Source organism: Ovis canadensis, chromosome 22 (assembly GCF_042477335.2).
Source record: "Ovis canadensis isolate MfBH-ARS-UI-01 breed Bighorn chromosome 22, ARS-UI_OviCan_v2, whole genome shotgun sequence".
Classification (NCBI taxonomy): Eukaryota; Metazoa; Chordata; class Mammalia; order Artiodactyla; family Bovidae; genus Ovis; species Ovis canadensis.
Window position 1 is genome coordinate 30,832,985 of NC_091266.1, and position 17,137 is coordinate 30,850,121.

Below are 17,137 nucleotides of genomic sequence, written 5' to 3' on the forward strand. Positions count from 1 at the left end.
ATTGGCAGGCAGATTCTTTACCACTGAGCCACCTGGGGAGCCCCTCAGATCACAATTAGAGCCTCATCTGGTTGCAGCTTTTCTGAATGCTTTGTAAAGATTTGGTGCTATTTCATGTGACTTCTGTAGCTGATGTTCAGAACATACAGGTGACAATAAAATGCCACCTGTGGTTTAGATAAATCCAGTAAGGTCATGACCAAAAAACTAAAGGATTCTAGCCAATTTCTTGGTGAAGATATAAAAGACCTTCATTAATTCAATCAAGAGCTATTTATTGAGAAGCTGTAATGCCAAAACTTCCAGACGCTGGTGATAGAGGAGTGAAAACGGAAATAAAATCCTCTTGAAGTTGCATTCTAGAGGGAGGAAACAGACCATAAAGAGAGGTGGCAGGATCGCTACTGCAATACCCATAGTAATCTAGGTTCTCTTTTCAGATTTTGAAAGTATGACTCCACTGTCTAATGGTCAGTAGCGTTGTTGCGAATTCAGCTGTTGGTAAATTTATCAGTACTTTGCATCCACTCTACCTTTCTTTCTAGCTTTTTTTTTAAACTAGAATATTACCATTTGTGTTAGTTTCTGCTGTACAACAACATGAGTTAGCTATATGTATACATATATGCCCTCTCTCTTGATTCTCCCTCCCACCCACCCCATCCCACCCCTCTAGGTTATCACAGAGCACCAAGCTGAGGTCCCTGTGCCATACAGGAGCTTCCCACTAGCTATCTACTCCTCTCTGAAAAAAGGTTTCTTTGACAACAGCAGTATAGGATTCTCTAACTGTTTGGTTTGGTGGCTAGCAGTACTGGCTTACAGATGCAGAGTCCTGATGCTGAGTCAGGTGTATGCGCATTAGTGCCTTATTTTTATGTGATGGTAATAGTAGGACCTCTTTCTAGAGCTGTTCTGGAGTTTCGATGAAATCGTGTCTCAGTGCTCAGTGCCTACTTCATTTTAAACATTCATTAGATGTTGTGGTGATTACAAGCATTATTGTGTGTGTGTGTGTGTGTGTGTGTGTGTGTGTGTGTGCTCATCACTTAGTCGTATCCAACTCTTTGAGATCCCATGGACTGTAGCCTGCCAGGCTCCTCTGTCCATGGGATTTCCAGTGTAAGAATACTGCAGTGGGTAATCATTCCCTTCTCCAGGGGATCTTCCTGACCCAGGTACTGAACCCAGGTCTCCTGCATTGGCAGGCAGATTCTTTGCTGTCTGAACCACAGGGAAGCCCACAAATATTACTGTTAAGGGTCAATGGACACCTAAGTAACAAGCCTTCTTCTTGTTGAAAGATTTCATGAGATATGCTATCAGATCTTAGAACACTGTGATTTTCCAGAGCTCTGACCCTAGAAAGAAAGCTTTTGGAACAGAGCAAGTACAAAATTGACTCCCCTTGTCAAGCACTCTCTTTGACCCAGGTAGAAGTCAAGATAAGACAAAGCCCTTTCTGGCTGTACAGAAGAAGGAGCTTTCCTCCTGGGTGAGTGCTATGGACCCAATGTGCCTGGCTGCTTTATGTCTTTCAGTGCTCTTAAGTCTGATTTCATCTCTGTCTGAATTACCCAGCCTTGAATGTTTGTTTTATTTGGGTTTGGATCTGAACTCCATGTCCCAGTGTTGGTTTCTTGAGTCACAAGGAACTTCAAATGTCTCCTTAAGTATTATCTAAGGACTGCTTGCTTTTATGCAAGTAACTTCATAATATTGAGGTCATGCTTCTCAAACGCAGCCCCACCATAGTGGAAGTAGTGTAATTCCATGGAGGGGACCCACTCACACTTCACAGTGGTGGGTAAACATAGGTGCTATGAAGGGCACTTTTGGCAACATTGATCTATAGTTCTTTATATAAATCTTTTTTATTGAAGTATAGTCGATTTATAATATTTATATTAATTTATATTTATGTTATGCAAATATACATATAAAGACAAATGCTGTATATCTTAAAAGTTCTAAGAACTCCACAATGGCCAACTATGAAAATTTTGACTCCTTCCTTCATTCCCAGTGACTTTAGCAAGTCCTGTAGAGTCCATATCTGAAATGTATCTTGATTATTTATAATAGCCTGCAATTTTTAGCTAACTTATTTGATTTACTTGTTTACTGTCTGCCTTCCTCCAGTAAAATAAAGTTCTTTTTGCTTTCTGCTGGATCCCCAAAGCCACTGGGCTTGGCGCAATGTATGTTTTCAATAAATAAAAATCAATCGTTGGATAAATGGATGGACACATATCTTTTTACCAAGATTGGATGCCCTGTTGTAAGATGCTGCTTTTATATCAAAAAAGATATTGACCCATATAGGGCATTAGTCTGTCTAATTTTCAGCACCTTCTATTACCACATTAATCAAGTGAGATAAAGTTTATATATTTTTTCACCTTGTAATTTAAACTACAAATCTCCATAAAAAGGAAACATATTTGCTCATTCATTAGTCGTAACTTGACTGTTTTCCAAAGTACTTTAGGGTGACCATGAAAGGAATTATCATGAATAAAAACTAAAACAACTGCAATGTTAACTTCACTTAACAGTCTTGCCAAAAAACAACATTTTCTTGAATGCTGTTGTTTGGGTTTTGGGTGTGACCGTGTTTAGTGCCATGGATAAAGCGGAACCACAGAACTGGACAAACCCAGCTTCAGTCTTGGCTCAGTCGCTTACCAGCTGTGTGAAGTTAATTGTCTCACTCTGCCTCTCTAGGCTCACTGTCCCCATCTGCAAAATGAGTCAACCTCATAGGGCTAGTGTGTGGATTCAGATATCATGCAAGGAAATACTAATCATTGCACCTACCACATCATCATTGTGTAAGTTGACTTTTGCCCTGTGCCAAGGCATTCCCAATGCTTCATGGTTTATACAGCAGTCATTTATATAGCTTGTATTCCTGTGAATTGTCTGGACGGTTCTCCTAGTTTGGATGAGCTGATCTGTGCTGGGCTCTCTCGCGTGTCTGTGATGGCAAGTGGACTAGCCATTGGATAATCTAGGAGGGATTCACTATGTGCCTGCCGGTGGCAAAGTGAAATAAAGTGAAGTTTCTTGGTCATATTCGACTCTTTGCGACCCCATGGACTGTAGCCTGCCAGGCCCCTCTGTCCATGAGATGTCCCTGACAAGAATACTGGAGTGGGTTGCCATGCTCCACTCCAGGGGATCTTCTCAACCCAGGGATTGAACCTGCATCTGCGCTGCAGGCAGGTTCTTTAGCACTGAGCCACTGGGCCTTTTTAGCAGCTTTCCTCCGCTGAAAACAAACAAATAGACCAAAAACAATGAAGGGCTACCCATCTCTGATAGATTAAACCTCTTTTCTTGACTTTCAAGGCTCTCCTTTGTCAAGCCAACTGAACTTTTCAATTCCCCAATGATTTCCCTACACTCTCTGCTCTTAATACCTGCTCTCCTCACTGTCCCCAGGACACAATGTTTTCCAGCCTCTTCACCTTTACTTGCCATGTGACTTGCCTCCCTCAGCTGCCCCAGTTAGAGCCAGGCTTCTTTCTTTATCTTTACCTCTTAAATCTCACAGTGGGTTCTCTTCTCTGAACATCCAGAGTGTTTACTTCTGATGGACTCTTTTGAGACTTAGTGTGTTAGAGATTGCCTGTGTGATTTGGAGCTGGGAGAAGAAAAGCAGGTCCTGAGCTCTGCAATTCTCTACCCCCATTTGTCCTCACAATACACCCAAATAAGGTTAGGATGACATTATCCAGCACGTAAGAGCAAGGGTATAACTCCATCACTGTGAATTTCATAGCCTGTGCTCTGTTGTTATACAATCACCTGATGATTGTTTAGAGCAGGGTCCATTCTCTTCTTGCTCGGTGCTAATGGGCACCGTTTCTAGACACCAGACTGGCACTTTGTATGTATTGTCGGGGGGAATCCCAGAATATCTCTAAGAATGGGCATTAGTATCCTCTCTGACTGGTCAAGGCAGAGCTGGGTGTGCAACCCCACAAACCTGACCCCAAAGCCTGGGCTCCTTCTGTCCCAGCACACCATCTCTGTGGCCACTAGGAATTTAACAACAGAATTAAAGATTCCACACCCTGTCTTCAAATGGAAAGTCTATACCAGAAAGCAGAGGAAGGCAGAGTAGGAATCTAGTCGGGGTGTTACCACAGACTAGCTCCATAGGGGTCCTTTTGAGTACCCCGGCGTGCTAGTTAAGGTGAGCTTTGGAGTGTGCAGCATCACAAGGGTGTGTGCGGAGTCTGGAGGGCATGCAAGGTTCTTCCCTTCCCTCGCCGCTCATCGCTGTCACCAGAGGAAATGACCTCCACTGTCACCCTACCCTGAACTTTTTATCTGTTCACCCTCCTTATTAGACTGTGAACTCTCAGAGAGGAGAAGCTGTTGTATTTACCAAGGCCTAACACATAACTGGTATATAAACATAGAAGAACAATTTTTTAATTTAATGCATCAATTGTCAACCAAGACATGGTGCTCAAGGTAGCATGATGGAGACAACACAATATAGTAAACATTTATTCCACCATCAGAAAGCTAGATTAATTCACCCTGTGTTATCTTTCTTCTCTGGCATTTATACACTGCCAAGAAGGCTCCGGCTTCCCAGAGACCTTGACAAAACCCCATACCTCCCAGATATCATGTCAAACCTCATAACTTTCAGCTCTCACTTTCTAAATTAGATTGTGAAGTCCTACAGCGCAAGGGGTGTCTGTTACTCTTCGTAAACACTTTACATCTTTCAATGCAGTGCCTTGCACAGAGCAGAGCTACATGAATGCATGTTGGACAATTGCACTGAAGTGGATTGGAATTATGGCTGGGAAAATGTTGTAATAATCCAATATCTTTGAAATAATTCTTGGTGAGTTCAGATGATGAAGGAAAGAGGAAATCAGGATAGTGGCAGAGGCAGAAGGAAGAAAGGAAGGAAGGAGACGTGCACAGGATCTGTCATTTCACTGGATGTGGAGGTCAGGGAGGAAGAGGGGAAAAGGGATTCAAAGACTTTCATCCAAGCTGATGGATTGAAAGCTTATAACCAAAAAGGGAACATAGAAGTTCTCCTGCCCCTTAACCCACTCACCCTTCCTTCATTCTGAGCATGAAAGGAGGATTCCTCATGAATGTGAGTCTGCAGGGTTCCTTGGAGATAGACAGATCTGGGGGAGTCACTCAAGAGAGTCCAGAACGACAAATAGGAAAGGTATGCCCTTGTCCCACTGTAGATGAGCTTTGCTCTGTTAAAGAGGAGGAGAAATTTGAGCTGAATATATTTTTGGTTGGTACAAGTCGTAAGTGCTCTGTTTGATAGCAGGGTTGTTTGAACGACCTATTTCATAACTGCACATAGCTTTCCCAAATAAATGGTGTCTGTAGAATGTTCAGGTTAATGTATGAGCCCAGTGTTCACGAGTGTTTGCGCTTAGAGCGACTGAGACTTCTTTCTTAATAAGTCATCTTGGCATTTTGTCAACAAGTTAATTTGCTTTTCTAAGAAACTAGATTAATACTTCCTGTACTTTGTGCTATTCACAGATCTACAGTGCAGTGAGAAGGGGAGAAGCCACGGAAGAGACAATTAGATCTCTTCTCCATTTTTTCGCCAAGCTCCCAGCCTCCGAGACAGCCCATGAAAGGATCAGTGTCAGTCCGTACTTAAAGCAATGTGTCCGAGACACAGTGTGTGAGTATCGTGCCACCCTGCAAAGGACTTCCATATCTCAGTACATCACCGGCTCTCTCCTGGAAGCCACCACATCTTTAGGAGCAAGAAGCAGCCTCCTCAATTCTTTTGGAGGATCCACAGGACGAATGATGCTGAAAGGTACTGTCTGACATTTCACTTTTAACTCTTCATCGTTCAATGCAGAAAAGAGTCTGAGTTAACATTTATGCATCTCCTCATGGAAAATTGAGTCCTCTTATCAACAACTTTCAGAAAGGGTAGCTGCTTTAAAAGAATATAAAATGATAGTCCTTTACCAAAATCCCTTAAGGTGTAAGCATTCCAAATAATGAACGTTAAGATTTTGAAGTTTCTTTTTAAAAAGAAGTAAATGACTAAAAGGCTGTGTTTAATTTTTTTAAGTTATTCTAATAGATGATTTCTCCTAGTGGTGGTATATGACAGATGTCAATTACTGTAAAAAAATAAAAATGAAAAAGCTCGTGAAAAAGTGTAGTCATGTGGTCACAGTGAAAACCAACTGTTTCACTCAAAACCGAGTGGAATAGAGTCCTCTTGCCTACACAGAATTAATAGGTTCACGTTGACCGGAGAAGCTAAAGGCCATCTTCCAATGACTCCCATCTTAAAAGACTAAGATAGTCAGCAATCCTGCTAAGAAATGAAAACTAGTGGAGTATGGGGTCTCTGCATCAGAACTTCCCAGCTGCTACCAACAAGTGGCAGACAGGCAGGTCAGAAATGGCTGCGCACCAATGGAGATTTGTGCACTGCACAGCTGTCACCACCCACTTGGCATCCTTCCCTGGCACGAAGCTGCCAGCCAGACAGGGACCATGCAGAGCAGCGTTCCACTGCTCAGGGGCTGCCAAGAACCCTCTCTGACATCCTGCCACTTCTCGCAAGGAGAGCCCCTCTCGTCCCTCCACAGCAAGCCCCAGACCTGCGATTATCACACCAGTGGTCTTCCTCCTTGACCTTCAACCTCCCCTACGCCGCCCCACCCCAGCACCCCTTGGGAAGACCCTAGAGGAGGTCCACACCTGTCTGTGTACCATGTGGATGCCATGCTAATTTGTTTTCTGGTGTCACCTTAACTGTTGTGGATCGGTTATAAATGATGAAAGAAGGAAAACACAAGATGGGGACCACTAATCCCAGAGACTAAAGAGGGGAAACTTAGATCCATATATGTTTCATTCATTCAGCATATGTTTTTTGAGCCCCTGCGTTCTGGGTTGGGGACAAAACATAGCCCTTACCCCCATGGAAAAGACCCCCTGGAGGAAAGAAAGGCTACCCATTCCAGTGTTCTGGCCTGGAGAATTCCGTGGCGTGTATAGTCCATGGGGTCGCAAAAAGTCAGATACAACTGAGTGACTTTCACTTTCACTTTTCCACCCATGGAACTTGTAGTCGCTAGGTAGTAAGGGTTTCTTCTACCTACAGGATTCAAGATTTCTCTACTCTGATGTGGCTCCTGGTAACTGCCAAGCTTGCATTCTGCATCAGTGATCTTCCTGGGAATTCGAGTTGAAATTGACATATAGAGTTGGCAGAGCTTCAATGCTTGCGACTCTATGTAAGGAGCTTATCCTGTGTGTTAATCAGGCTTTTATATCAGATACCCGCCCTGTGCCAAGCAGTGTGTAGGGCTTATGGGAGATCCTAATAACATACAAGTCAGTTTTCTTGCCTTTAAGTTTTTATCATCCTAGTGAGGCAGCCAGATTTGCATGCACCAAGTATTCAAAGAACAGACTGCACAGAGTTAAAAGCCAAATAATGTGGAAGTGACTGTAAGAGTTCAAAGCGTTTGGAAGTAGAGTTAATGGTCCATGTGACAAATGGTTTGGCTGCAAAGGAACAAAGTCAATAAAAGCCACTTTGTTTCTTCTGTTAATTGAAAAAGGACATATCTCCAGGCTCCCCAAATGTTGTGTTTTGGTTCCCAGGCAGGCTGCCTCCAGTCTTACACAGACCTTTGGGGAGAAAAAAGGAGGCCATTAGTTAAGGTGTCTGTTGCCCTGATAGTAAGTAAGTTGATCTCCATTACTCTTTGCACGTTCGTGTTCAGATCAGAACTCAGAGATCAGCATTCCCATCTCTGGGACTTGTTGGATCATCAGCTAATGAGTTATCGTTGAATTGGGTTTTATGCAAGAGTTGGGAGTTTCTTTTAACTTTCTGTTTTGCAGCTCTTTAATGGTGTCTGATATCCGTCTGTAAGTAGTTTCTGCTGAATAATATAGTTAGCAGGTTGGCTTCAGCTCCAAGCTAATTTCTGTATCTCTACCTTGCTCTCTTGGACATCTTTTTCAACTTCAGTGCTTTCTCCCATGGGGTTTTCAAAATCTGTATGTGCTGTAGTGAAATATATGGTTCTTCAATATGCAGTGGAATGTAATACATCTTAAAAAACCATACATGGCCGTTCAAAAATCATGGAGTGTTTAGAGAGCCTATAGGTTCAGCATATTGAGTAGCTGGGTCTTGAGCTCTATTGGCCTCCTACTCCAGCAGGGGTCTGGATGACATGCTTGGCTGCTATGCCATGTTTGCCTGCTTGCTTTATTGTTCACTGTGTGTTCTGTGGCATCAAGCAGGCCAACAACTTTCAGCTCTGTGTCACTAATGAAAATCTATGGGAAGTGTGTGACACACTCAGTCTCCAGGTTATAAACGACTCATTTTCCAGAGTTCATTTCTTAGGAGCTGTGTGGAACTCAGAACACTTTCCTGGAGAAGCAGTATTAAACATTGTGATTTGGTTCCAGACTTTAGTCCTCAAAAACCTCCTTAACCCACAACACAGTTGAAATCTACACACTTCCCATGGAATAGAAACAAAAACACAATTATTAGAATACTGAGCATCAGCTTCCAGGAAAAAAGCAATACAAATGAGTTAAAAGGCATTTGTTGTTGAGGGGAAACCATTTTAATTAAGATGAGTAGAGGTAAAGTAAAACTTGCATGGAGATTTTGTAAAGAACTTTGGGCCATTTCAGAGATTTTAGATGTTGGCATCTATAGTTCTGTTATTATGGTTAATTATATTTTGAAACTCATACCTAATGTGAAAGATTCAGAAAATTATTATTCCAGTAACTTTCTTTTCTTTTAATGAGAGGCTTATAAATGGAATGAAGAAGGGAAGAGGGAGACAGGACAGAGTTTGTAATTTTTTCCCAGAGGGAAAAGGTAAGGAAGAGGGTCAAAAAGAATGACCTTTTCCATGAGAGAGATCACATTGAAAGTGGATTAAATCAAGTTAGAAAAGGTAGGGGGGAAAAAAAGGAGGAGGACGAAAAACAAATGCTATATGATTCCTTTCGTGTGGGGGTGCTTAGAATAGTCCAAAGCATCGAGACGGAGAGTAGAACTGCGGTTGCAGGGGCTGGTGGAGGGAGGGTTTGGATGCGGAGTTACTGTCAATGGGTACAGAGTTTCATTTTGCAAGATGAAGAATTCTGAGGATGGATCGTGGTGATAATTGTGTAACAATATGAATTTACTCAATATAACTCAGCTGCATTAAAAATGGTTAAGATGCTAAATTTCGTTATATATGTTTTTACACAAATTCACACACACTCACAAATAAAAGGATTTAAACAGGAGGAACACATGATGCAGGTCTCTAGTGCCAGGCCCATTAAGATGTTAGAAAGAACCAAGTTTGTGAAAAAGAAATGTGAAGACAGCTTTCCAGGTGACCTACAGATGCCCCAAGTCAACTTGTCTCCTGGAAGTGGTTATGATTACAAAATGAGGGTTGGAGCTGCCTGTAGTAGGTAAGACTAGGAAGAGAAAATGTCCAACCAATTTCTTCATTGCTCACAGGGCATTCCCAAGTCAGGACTTGATAATGTCAGGGTTGATTGGCCAGCTCTGCAGCATTACCACAGTCTACAAGATTCTTCTAACTCTCCAACATCTTCATCAGTTTGCACCCCTCCAGTGGTATGAGTAGCTCTAAAAAATCAGCCGACAGTCAGTTCATTCCTGGTTTTCTGCCTTCAGGACCAGTGAGGATGGTCCGTCTCCTCAATGGAAAGTTTGCGAAATAATGAGAAACATTTTCTGATATGATGCATCAATCAGCAAGGATATACTGTCTCAAGGAGAAGGCAATGGCACCCCACTCCAGTACTCTTGCCTGGAAAATCCCATGGACCAAGGAGCCTGGTGGGCTGCGGTCCGTGGGGTCACTAAGACTCGGACATGACTGAGCAACTTCACTTTCACTTTCACTTTCATGCATTGGAGAAGGAAATGGGAACCCGCTCCAGTGTTCTTGCCTGGAGAATCCCAGGGACGGAGGAGCCTGGTGGGCTGCCGTCTATGGGGTCGCACAGAGTCGGACACGACTGAAGCGACTTAGCAGCAGCAGCAGCAGCATACTGTCTCAAAAAATGGAAAATGGAGGTCAGGGACTTCCACTAGTTGAATACAGCCAAGATCTTTCTGCTCCCCATCTAATCCCCCTTTTCCTCCTCCCCGTTAACCTTGCTAGAATCCCAGGACCAACTCTGCAGAGCAGTGGCAGCCGAAAGGGTTCTTGACTTCAATAATCAGAAAGACGCTTTCTAAATCCATTGCCTGCTTTTCTTTTTTCCAGTGTACTCCCCACTAAAAATTACAAAAGCAAGATTAGGTCAAAAGGGAGAGAAAGCAATGAGGTAATTGATAGTAATGGGAGAAGGAAATGGCAACCCACTCCAGTTCTCTTGCCTGGAAAATTCCAGGGACTGCGGAGCCTGGTGGGCTACAGTCCATGGGGTCGCAAAGAGTTGGACACAACTGAGCGACTTCATTTCACTTCACTTCAAAGCACTGAAATAGCAAAAGTAAAAAAAAAAAAAATAGTGATGAGGAAGAGGATTTTTCAATATAATGTGGCTGTGTACAAGTGTACATTTTGTATCAGCTTGTTCCTAAGTTTGTAAATCGAAAGATTAAATATTTACATGTAACTTGGACAAAGCATAGTCACCCATATTTAAATTATGTAGTAGGAAATGCTCATTTTTTAACCAGTTTGGGTGTGTGTATGTATAGAATAGTTATTAATAAATAAAGTTATTCATCATAGATTAGACTATAAATAGAATATTAATATGAAAATAAAGAGTTTCCCTGGTGGCTCAGATAGTAATAAGTCTGCATGCAGAAGACCCGGGTTCCATCCCTGGGTCGGGAAGGTCCCCTGGAGGAGGGCATGGTAACCCACTCCAGTATTCTTGCTTGGAGAATTCCATGGACAGAGGAGCCTGACGGGCTACAGTCCATGGGGTCACAGAGTTGGACGTGACTGAACGACTTACACTTTCACTTTCACATGAAAAGAAAAAGTGCCCTGCAGATGTAATATTCTTATTTGAAAATGGGGAATATTTTGTTTCTGATAGAAAGGTCTAATAATTTTCAACTTATTTTCTTCTGCTGCAATAAGTATATTCTATTTGTGTCTTTTTCTAAAGTGAATACCTTTGCGTATAAAAATAGGAAGACCTAATAGGAATATACACACACACATTTGAACTGATTGTACCTCATAAATAATTAAGTTTATGAAGGCTGTCTTGGTTGACTTCCTCATAATCAAAACAGTTACGCTTTACATGCCTATCAGGCAAGAGAAGATGTCTCCATGGTTCTAATTCCAAGATTTAAGTGTATTTAAATTTGACTTACTAGTTTTGTGACCTTGAAATTATTTTCTTGATGTTAAAGTATGCTTTAATGCAACTTGGGGTATGTTTTGATACCAGTTAATCAACTGAGAAGTATTTATTCAGTGCCCACTATTGTCTAGGGCGGTGTCACCTCAGTGAAGAATGGAAAGATCACATCTGGAAGCCTTCAACTTATAAGATAATATTTCTCACTTCATTGAAAATGTAATAATAGGATTCCAGTTTACTGAAGTAGCCCTTACCGCCACCCTAAAAGATTCACAAAGTTCAAGGCTAGTCAGTTGAAGGTGGGGTCTGTAGCTCAGGGGGCCAGGAAGCTTGGTGGGTGCAGGATGAAAGCCCTCTGCCTTGGGATACATGAGGCCAGGCATGATCCAGGAGTGTGACTTGACGTCTAGATGTGACCTAAACCTGCGCAGTACTTCTGACTAGTGTGACTCCACACCCCTGCTTATAACAAGGGGGAACATCTCCAAGGCTCCAGGGCAGCACGAAGTCATCAGCCTCAAATACCACCAGAGATATGATGCTTCTTAAGTCAAAACAATCAAGTGTATTTTGGGGGAGGAGGAGGGTCAAGCAGAGGAACTAACTTTTAAGAAAACTTTTCCAAGCTGACATCCTTATTACTGTTATATGTGAAGTTGTAAACTCTCCCATCTGGAAAGAGAAAGTTGGGCATAGGGAAGGGTTGGAATTAGAATCATAGTAATAGTTGTGAATATTTTTTTAGTTCTTGCTGGGTGCCAGGTATTACTCTGAATGCTTCATATGTTTGACTTCATTGAAAACCATTCAATGATCCAATGAGAGAGGTACTATTTACTAATGAGGAAACTGAGGCCCAGAGATATGAAGAGACTTGCTGAAGAGTGCACGGGTAGTCTGTGATAAAGTCTGTGCTTGAACTCAGGCAGCCTGTTGAGTCCTTATTATGTTTCAGCCAATGCACCAAGTCCTTCATCTGCATTATTTCATGTAGTCCTTTTGGGTTGACTTGTGTCCCTTGAAAGAGATACATTGAAGTTCAAACCCCAGATCCTATGATGGGACTTTATTTGGCAGCGATATCTTTGCAGATGTAATCGCATTAAGATGAGGTTGTTTTCTGTTAGAATGGGCCCTAAACCCAGTGAATGGTTTTCCTTATCAAAAGAAGAAACAGGCAGACAGACCATGTTGGGATGAACACCATGTGAGACGAGAGGCAGAGATCAGAGTGATGCATGCAAACCAAGGAATGCCAAGGACTGCCAGCCAGCAGCAGCCACTGGAAAGAGACAGGAGAAAATTCTTACCAGAGTATAAGAGGGAGTGTGGCCCTGCCAACACCTTGCTTTTGGACCTCTAGCCTCTAGAACTGAAAACAAAGTTCTGTTGTTTTAAACCATCCAGTGGTGGTATTTTGTTAGGGCAGCGCTAGGAAACTTCGACAGTCCTTTTTTGGAGATCCTGTAAGGAAGAAATTGTTAGTGCTAGGAGACTAAAGCTCACAGAGGTTAAATGACTTGCCTAAGGTCATACAACTAGTCAGTGTGTGTAGCCAACTCAGATCAAGCTTCTCCAGGGCCTGTGGTCACAGCTATGATGCAGACATGTTTGCAGCTCTCCGATGGCACTGTCCATTTCTGCTTTGTGTTAACTGATTATGGATTTTTCTGGTTTCAGTCTCTAATATTCATCCTCCTCTCCCATGAGCATCTTGCCTGACACAGGACCAGGCACAGAACCGACAGTCCATAAACTTTCATGGATTCCGGGGGCAGATGTGTTCACAGAATCAAGCAACATGTGATCGTTGCTCTTTATCGCATTTAATTGAATGAGATAATCTTAGAACCAAAGAAAGCACTAATTTTCACTGTGGGCTGCACAAACATATCAGGCTCATACCAAATGAAAGTGCAGATACATTGAGTAAGTTTCCAAGCTGGTACAAAAGTTATTTTCAGTGTCTCAGAAGGTACTATCAGCACAAAGTCCTGGAATGGTTACAGAGCTATCACCAGGGCCTTCCTCGCTCCCTGTCTGAACTCTTCTCCCTCTTCCTCAGACACCTCTTGCCTCTGGGGGTCCAGAGCCCCCTTAACTGTATCAGCCCATTTACTCCTCACTTGCTACCCCGTAAAAACACGATCTCCTTTTCTTTCTGTAGTGGATCCTAGCTGGGCTTTGTGAAGAGAGGGATCTGGTGGGTTGGAATAGAGACCTGGGGTGTTGACTGATGAAGAAAACTCCCTTGTGAGCATCAGGGACAGATAGAGGAGCCAATGGTAACTGGTAGAGGAAACAGAGCACCCAGATGTAAAGACTTGAGACAGGAAAAGGCATGATGTGTTCAGGGAGTGCTGGTCTACCATGCTGTTATGGCCAAAGTTTGAGGTGCACAGGAAGTAAATAAGAAGGTATGGGGCAAGAAAATGGGTCTCCAGGGAGCTGTAATTCATGATAAAGAGCTTGGATTCTACCTTGTAAGTAGGAGAGACACAGAAGAGTTCTAAGGAAGGATGTGATGTGATCAGATCCTTTAGAAAGATCCATCTGGCTGCAGTGTGGAGTGGGGCTGCTCGAAGAATCATCTTTAGCCCACCTGCATCAGAATCGCCCAGCCTGAGTGTCCACAAAATAGCTTTCCTTGGCTTCATCCCAAACCTACCAAATCAAGAGTCTCTGATCAGGAATTCCCTGGCAGTTCAGTGGTTAGGACTCCATGATTTCACTGCCCAGGGCCCAGGCTTAATCTCTGGTTGAGGAACTAAGATACTGTAAGCTACGAGGCATGACCAATGGGGGAAAAAAAGCATGGCCAAAGGGGGAGGGGAAGAGCTTGAATCTCTGATACTTCAGGTGAGAATGCCTGGTGTAGAAGGTGGATGCAAGGAAAGAGCAGTGAGAACTGGAGGCATTTAGGATGAGGCATTGCTAAGGCTCCTGAGAGTCCCTTGGACAGCAAGGAGACGAAGCCGCTCAATCTTAAGGGAAATCAACCCTGAGTACTCATTGGAAGGGCTGATGCTGAAGCTGAAACTCAAGTATTTTGGTCATCTGATGCAAACAGCTGACTCATTGGAAAAGTCCCTGATACTGGGAAGGATTGAGGGCAGAAGGAGAAGGCGTCTGAGGATGAGATGGCTGGACAGCATCACTGATGCAATGGACATGAACTTGGGTAAACTCGGGGAGATGGGGAGGGACAGAGAGGCCTGGCGTGCTGCAGTCCATGGGGTCGAAAAGAGTCGGACATAACTGAGCAAATGAACAACAGCATTGCTAAGGCAGTGTCGGTTACTGCTGGCCATTGTAATCTGTAAAAATTACAAAAAGGCCCCCTCTTTACTCTCTCCAGAGTGATGAAGCCTCATCGCCACATACATCATTTAGTGCACAGCATGTAGACTCAAATCTCTCTTCCACTTGGGTACAGACCTTTGTACAGTGCACAGAATTGTCGCTTGTTGTTACCACTAGTAGTACATCCTTCCAATGTTGGTAAAAGTTAATTGAATTGTTGGATCATATGCTCATCTATCCTTCCCATTGCATCAAGAAATCAAGAAGTTAAGGGTTGGTTAAATCCTAACACTAAATTCAGAAAGATGACTGGTGAGGACAGCAACCCCAGTCAGTCACTTGGACTTCCCGTATTTGTTCAGTTCAGTTCAGCCGCTCAGTCGTGTTCCGATTCTGCGATGCCATGGACTGCAGCATGCCAGGCTTCCCTGTCCATCACCAACTCCCGGAACTTGCTTAAACTCATGTCCTTTGAGTCAGTAATGCCATCCAACCATCTCATCCCATATTTGAACTGATCATAAAAATACCAAGTCCTAGTTGCAGAAACTCAGAGTGGGCCATGTTTCAGAAAACCATTTGTAAGATAGTTATTTGAAACTCTGTACCCAAAAAAACAACAAATTCCAATCCTTTCCTCCAAAGCTTGCTTATTGCATATAACACTGAACTCATATAACTATTTTAAATCAAGAAGTCTTAAAATATGACTTTTCAATGTCAGTGAGTAAATGTTCCCCCCAAACAACCTGGAATAAGAAATCATTGCATTGATCTTGGAAAAGGAAGGTTTAGAGAAGGAGAAAGAGCAGCTGGATAACGTTGGGGGGAGTTAAGAAATACATTTAAATTGAAATATAAAGAGAGATGATTAAGAATAGTATTTAAATCAATTTAAAATAAATTTTAAAAAAAAGAAAGCACAAGAAGAATAGTATTTAAAGCTGAAACAATACAGTTATCAACAGAAAAATAAAACTAAAAAGATGTAATTTGCAGTGATGGGGAGAATGGGCCAAATTTCTCATCTTCCATTGAGGTGATTAAATACACTATTCTTGAAAGGGAAGGGAATATATATATATTTTTTTTAATAAGAGGCAAATCTTTTCTTTCCACCCTTAAATTGTACTTTATTATTTATTTATTTTTGGCTGGGTTGGGTCTTTGTTGCTGCATGCGGGTTTCTCTACTTGGAGCTATTATAGTTGCAGCACATGCTCGGGCTTCTCATTGCAGTGATTTCTTTTGTTGTGGAGCACGGACTTTGGGGCATTTGGGCTTCAGTAGTTAGACTGCATGAGTCTTAGTTGCCCTGAGGCATGTGGAACCTTAGTTCTCAGACCAGGTGTGGAACCCATATCCCCTGCATTGGCAGGTAGATTCTTAAGCACTGGACCATCAGGGAAATCTCCAAAATCTTTTTTACAGTTAAAAGATAACTGTCAAAGAATAGGCACAGAATCATGCAAAAATGGTTGCCTCCAAGAGAGGCCTTTTATTTGTCACCCCCTACGCATTTATACTGTTTGAATGTTGATGTTCTTGTCCATACTACATAACTAGTGGTTAAAAAGAGGCATTTGGAGCCTGTGTGCAAACTGATGGATTCAAGCCCCTTGTTTCCGATGATACTGTTTTCTGCAGCCATTTGGGGCTCACATTCAGATGAGAAGGGGGACAGAGGCTTTGTTAAAGTAAGTGAGGAGAAGGGCTTAGAATGAACAAGAAAAGTATTACTGGGGTTCTCTTTGTCCTATTAATTGCTTTATGGTTAAAAGAAATTGACTGGGAATGTCATTCTATCTTGGGTTTGAGTCTCGATTTCAACACTATGCTATCTTGAATAGGTGACTTTACTTTCTAGGCTTTAGTGCTTGCCACTGTAAATCAGGAATAAAAGTGACAACTTCACAGAGGTGTTCTGAGGACTAAATGAGATAATGTGTATAAAGAACTGAGCAAGGTATCTGGCATCTCTGTTCAGTAAATGTTAGGTTGATGATGTGATGCTGAGGATGACGAGGGTAGAGACGATGATTGCTGCCACCCTTACCAGCTGCTTGAAATGCCAGCCTTCCACTGTTCTTAATTCAGGTGCTCTGCTCTTAGCTCAGTCTTAGATGCACACAAACCTCCAGGTTTCCCTGGCTCTGGACTCAGAAAAGTAGTATCTTGCAGGACACTTGACAGCTTGTTTGGAAGTTCTAGCAGGGGAGCGCAGCTACTCATATACCCTTGACCGAAGACCGGTCCTCCTCTATCGGGGATGGTCATCCTCTTTGACCGAGTGTGCAGCTTCGGGAGGGACACACATGGAGCGGTGAGGGAGGAAGGGGACACCCACCTGGCCAGCCAGATCAGCCGAATCAACCCTGGCGATCAGTGGGGTGACAGATGTCACAACCAGATTGCCCTCACATCCTTACAGGACACTTGAAAGGAG

The 17,137-nt window shown here is 42.7% G+C and overlaps 1 protein-coding gene across 3 annotated transcripts in view; it reads left to right on the top strand.

Moving 5' to 3' along the window:
- Positions 1 to 17,137, top strand: part of PLCE1 (phospholipase C epsilon 1) — a 369,052-nt gene that overhangs the window by 164,786 nt on the left and 187,129 nt on the right. For all 3 annotated transcript variants that reach the window (XM_069568060.1, XM_069568061.1, XM_069568062.1), the window contains one exon: positions 5,548 to 5,836. In XM_069568060.1, the coding sequence (XP_069424161.1) occupies positions 5,548 to 5,836 (289 nt within the window). The remainder of the gene's footprint in view (positions 1 to 5,547; positions 5,837 to 17,137) is intronic.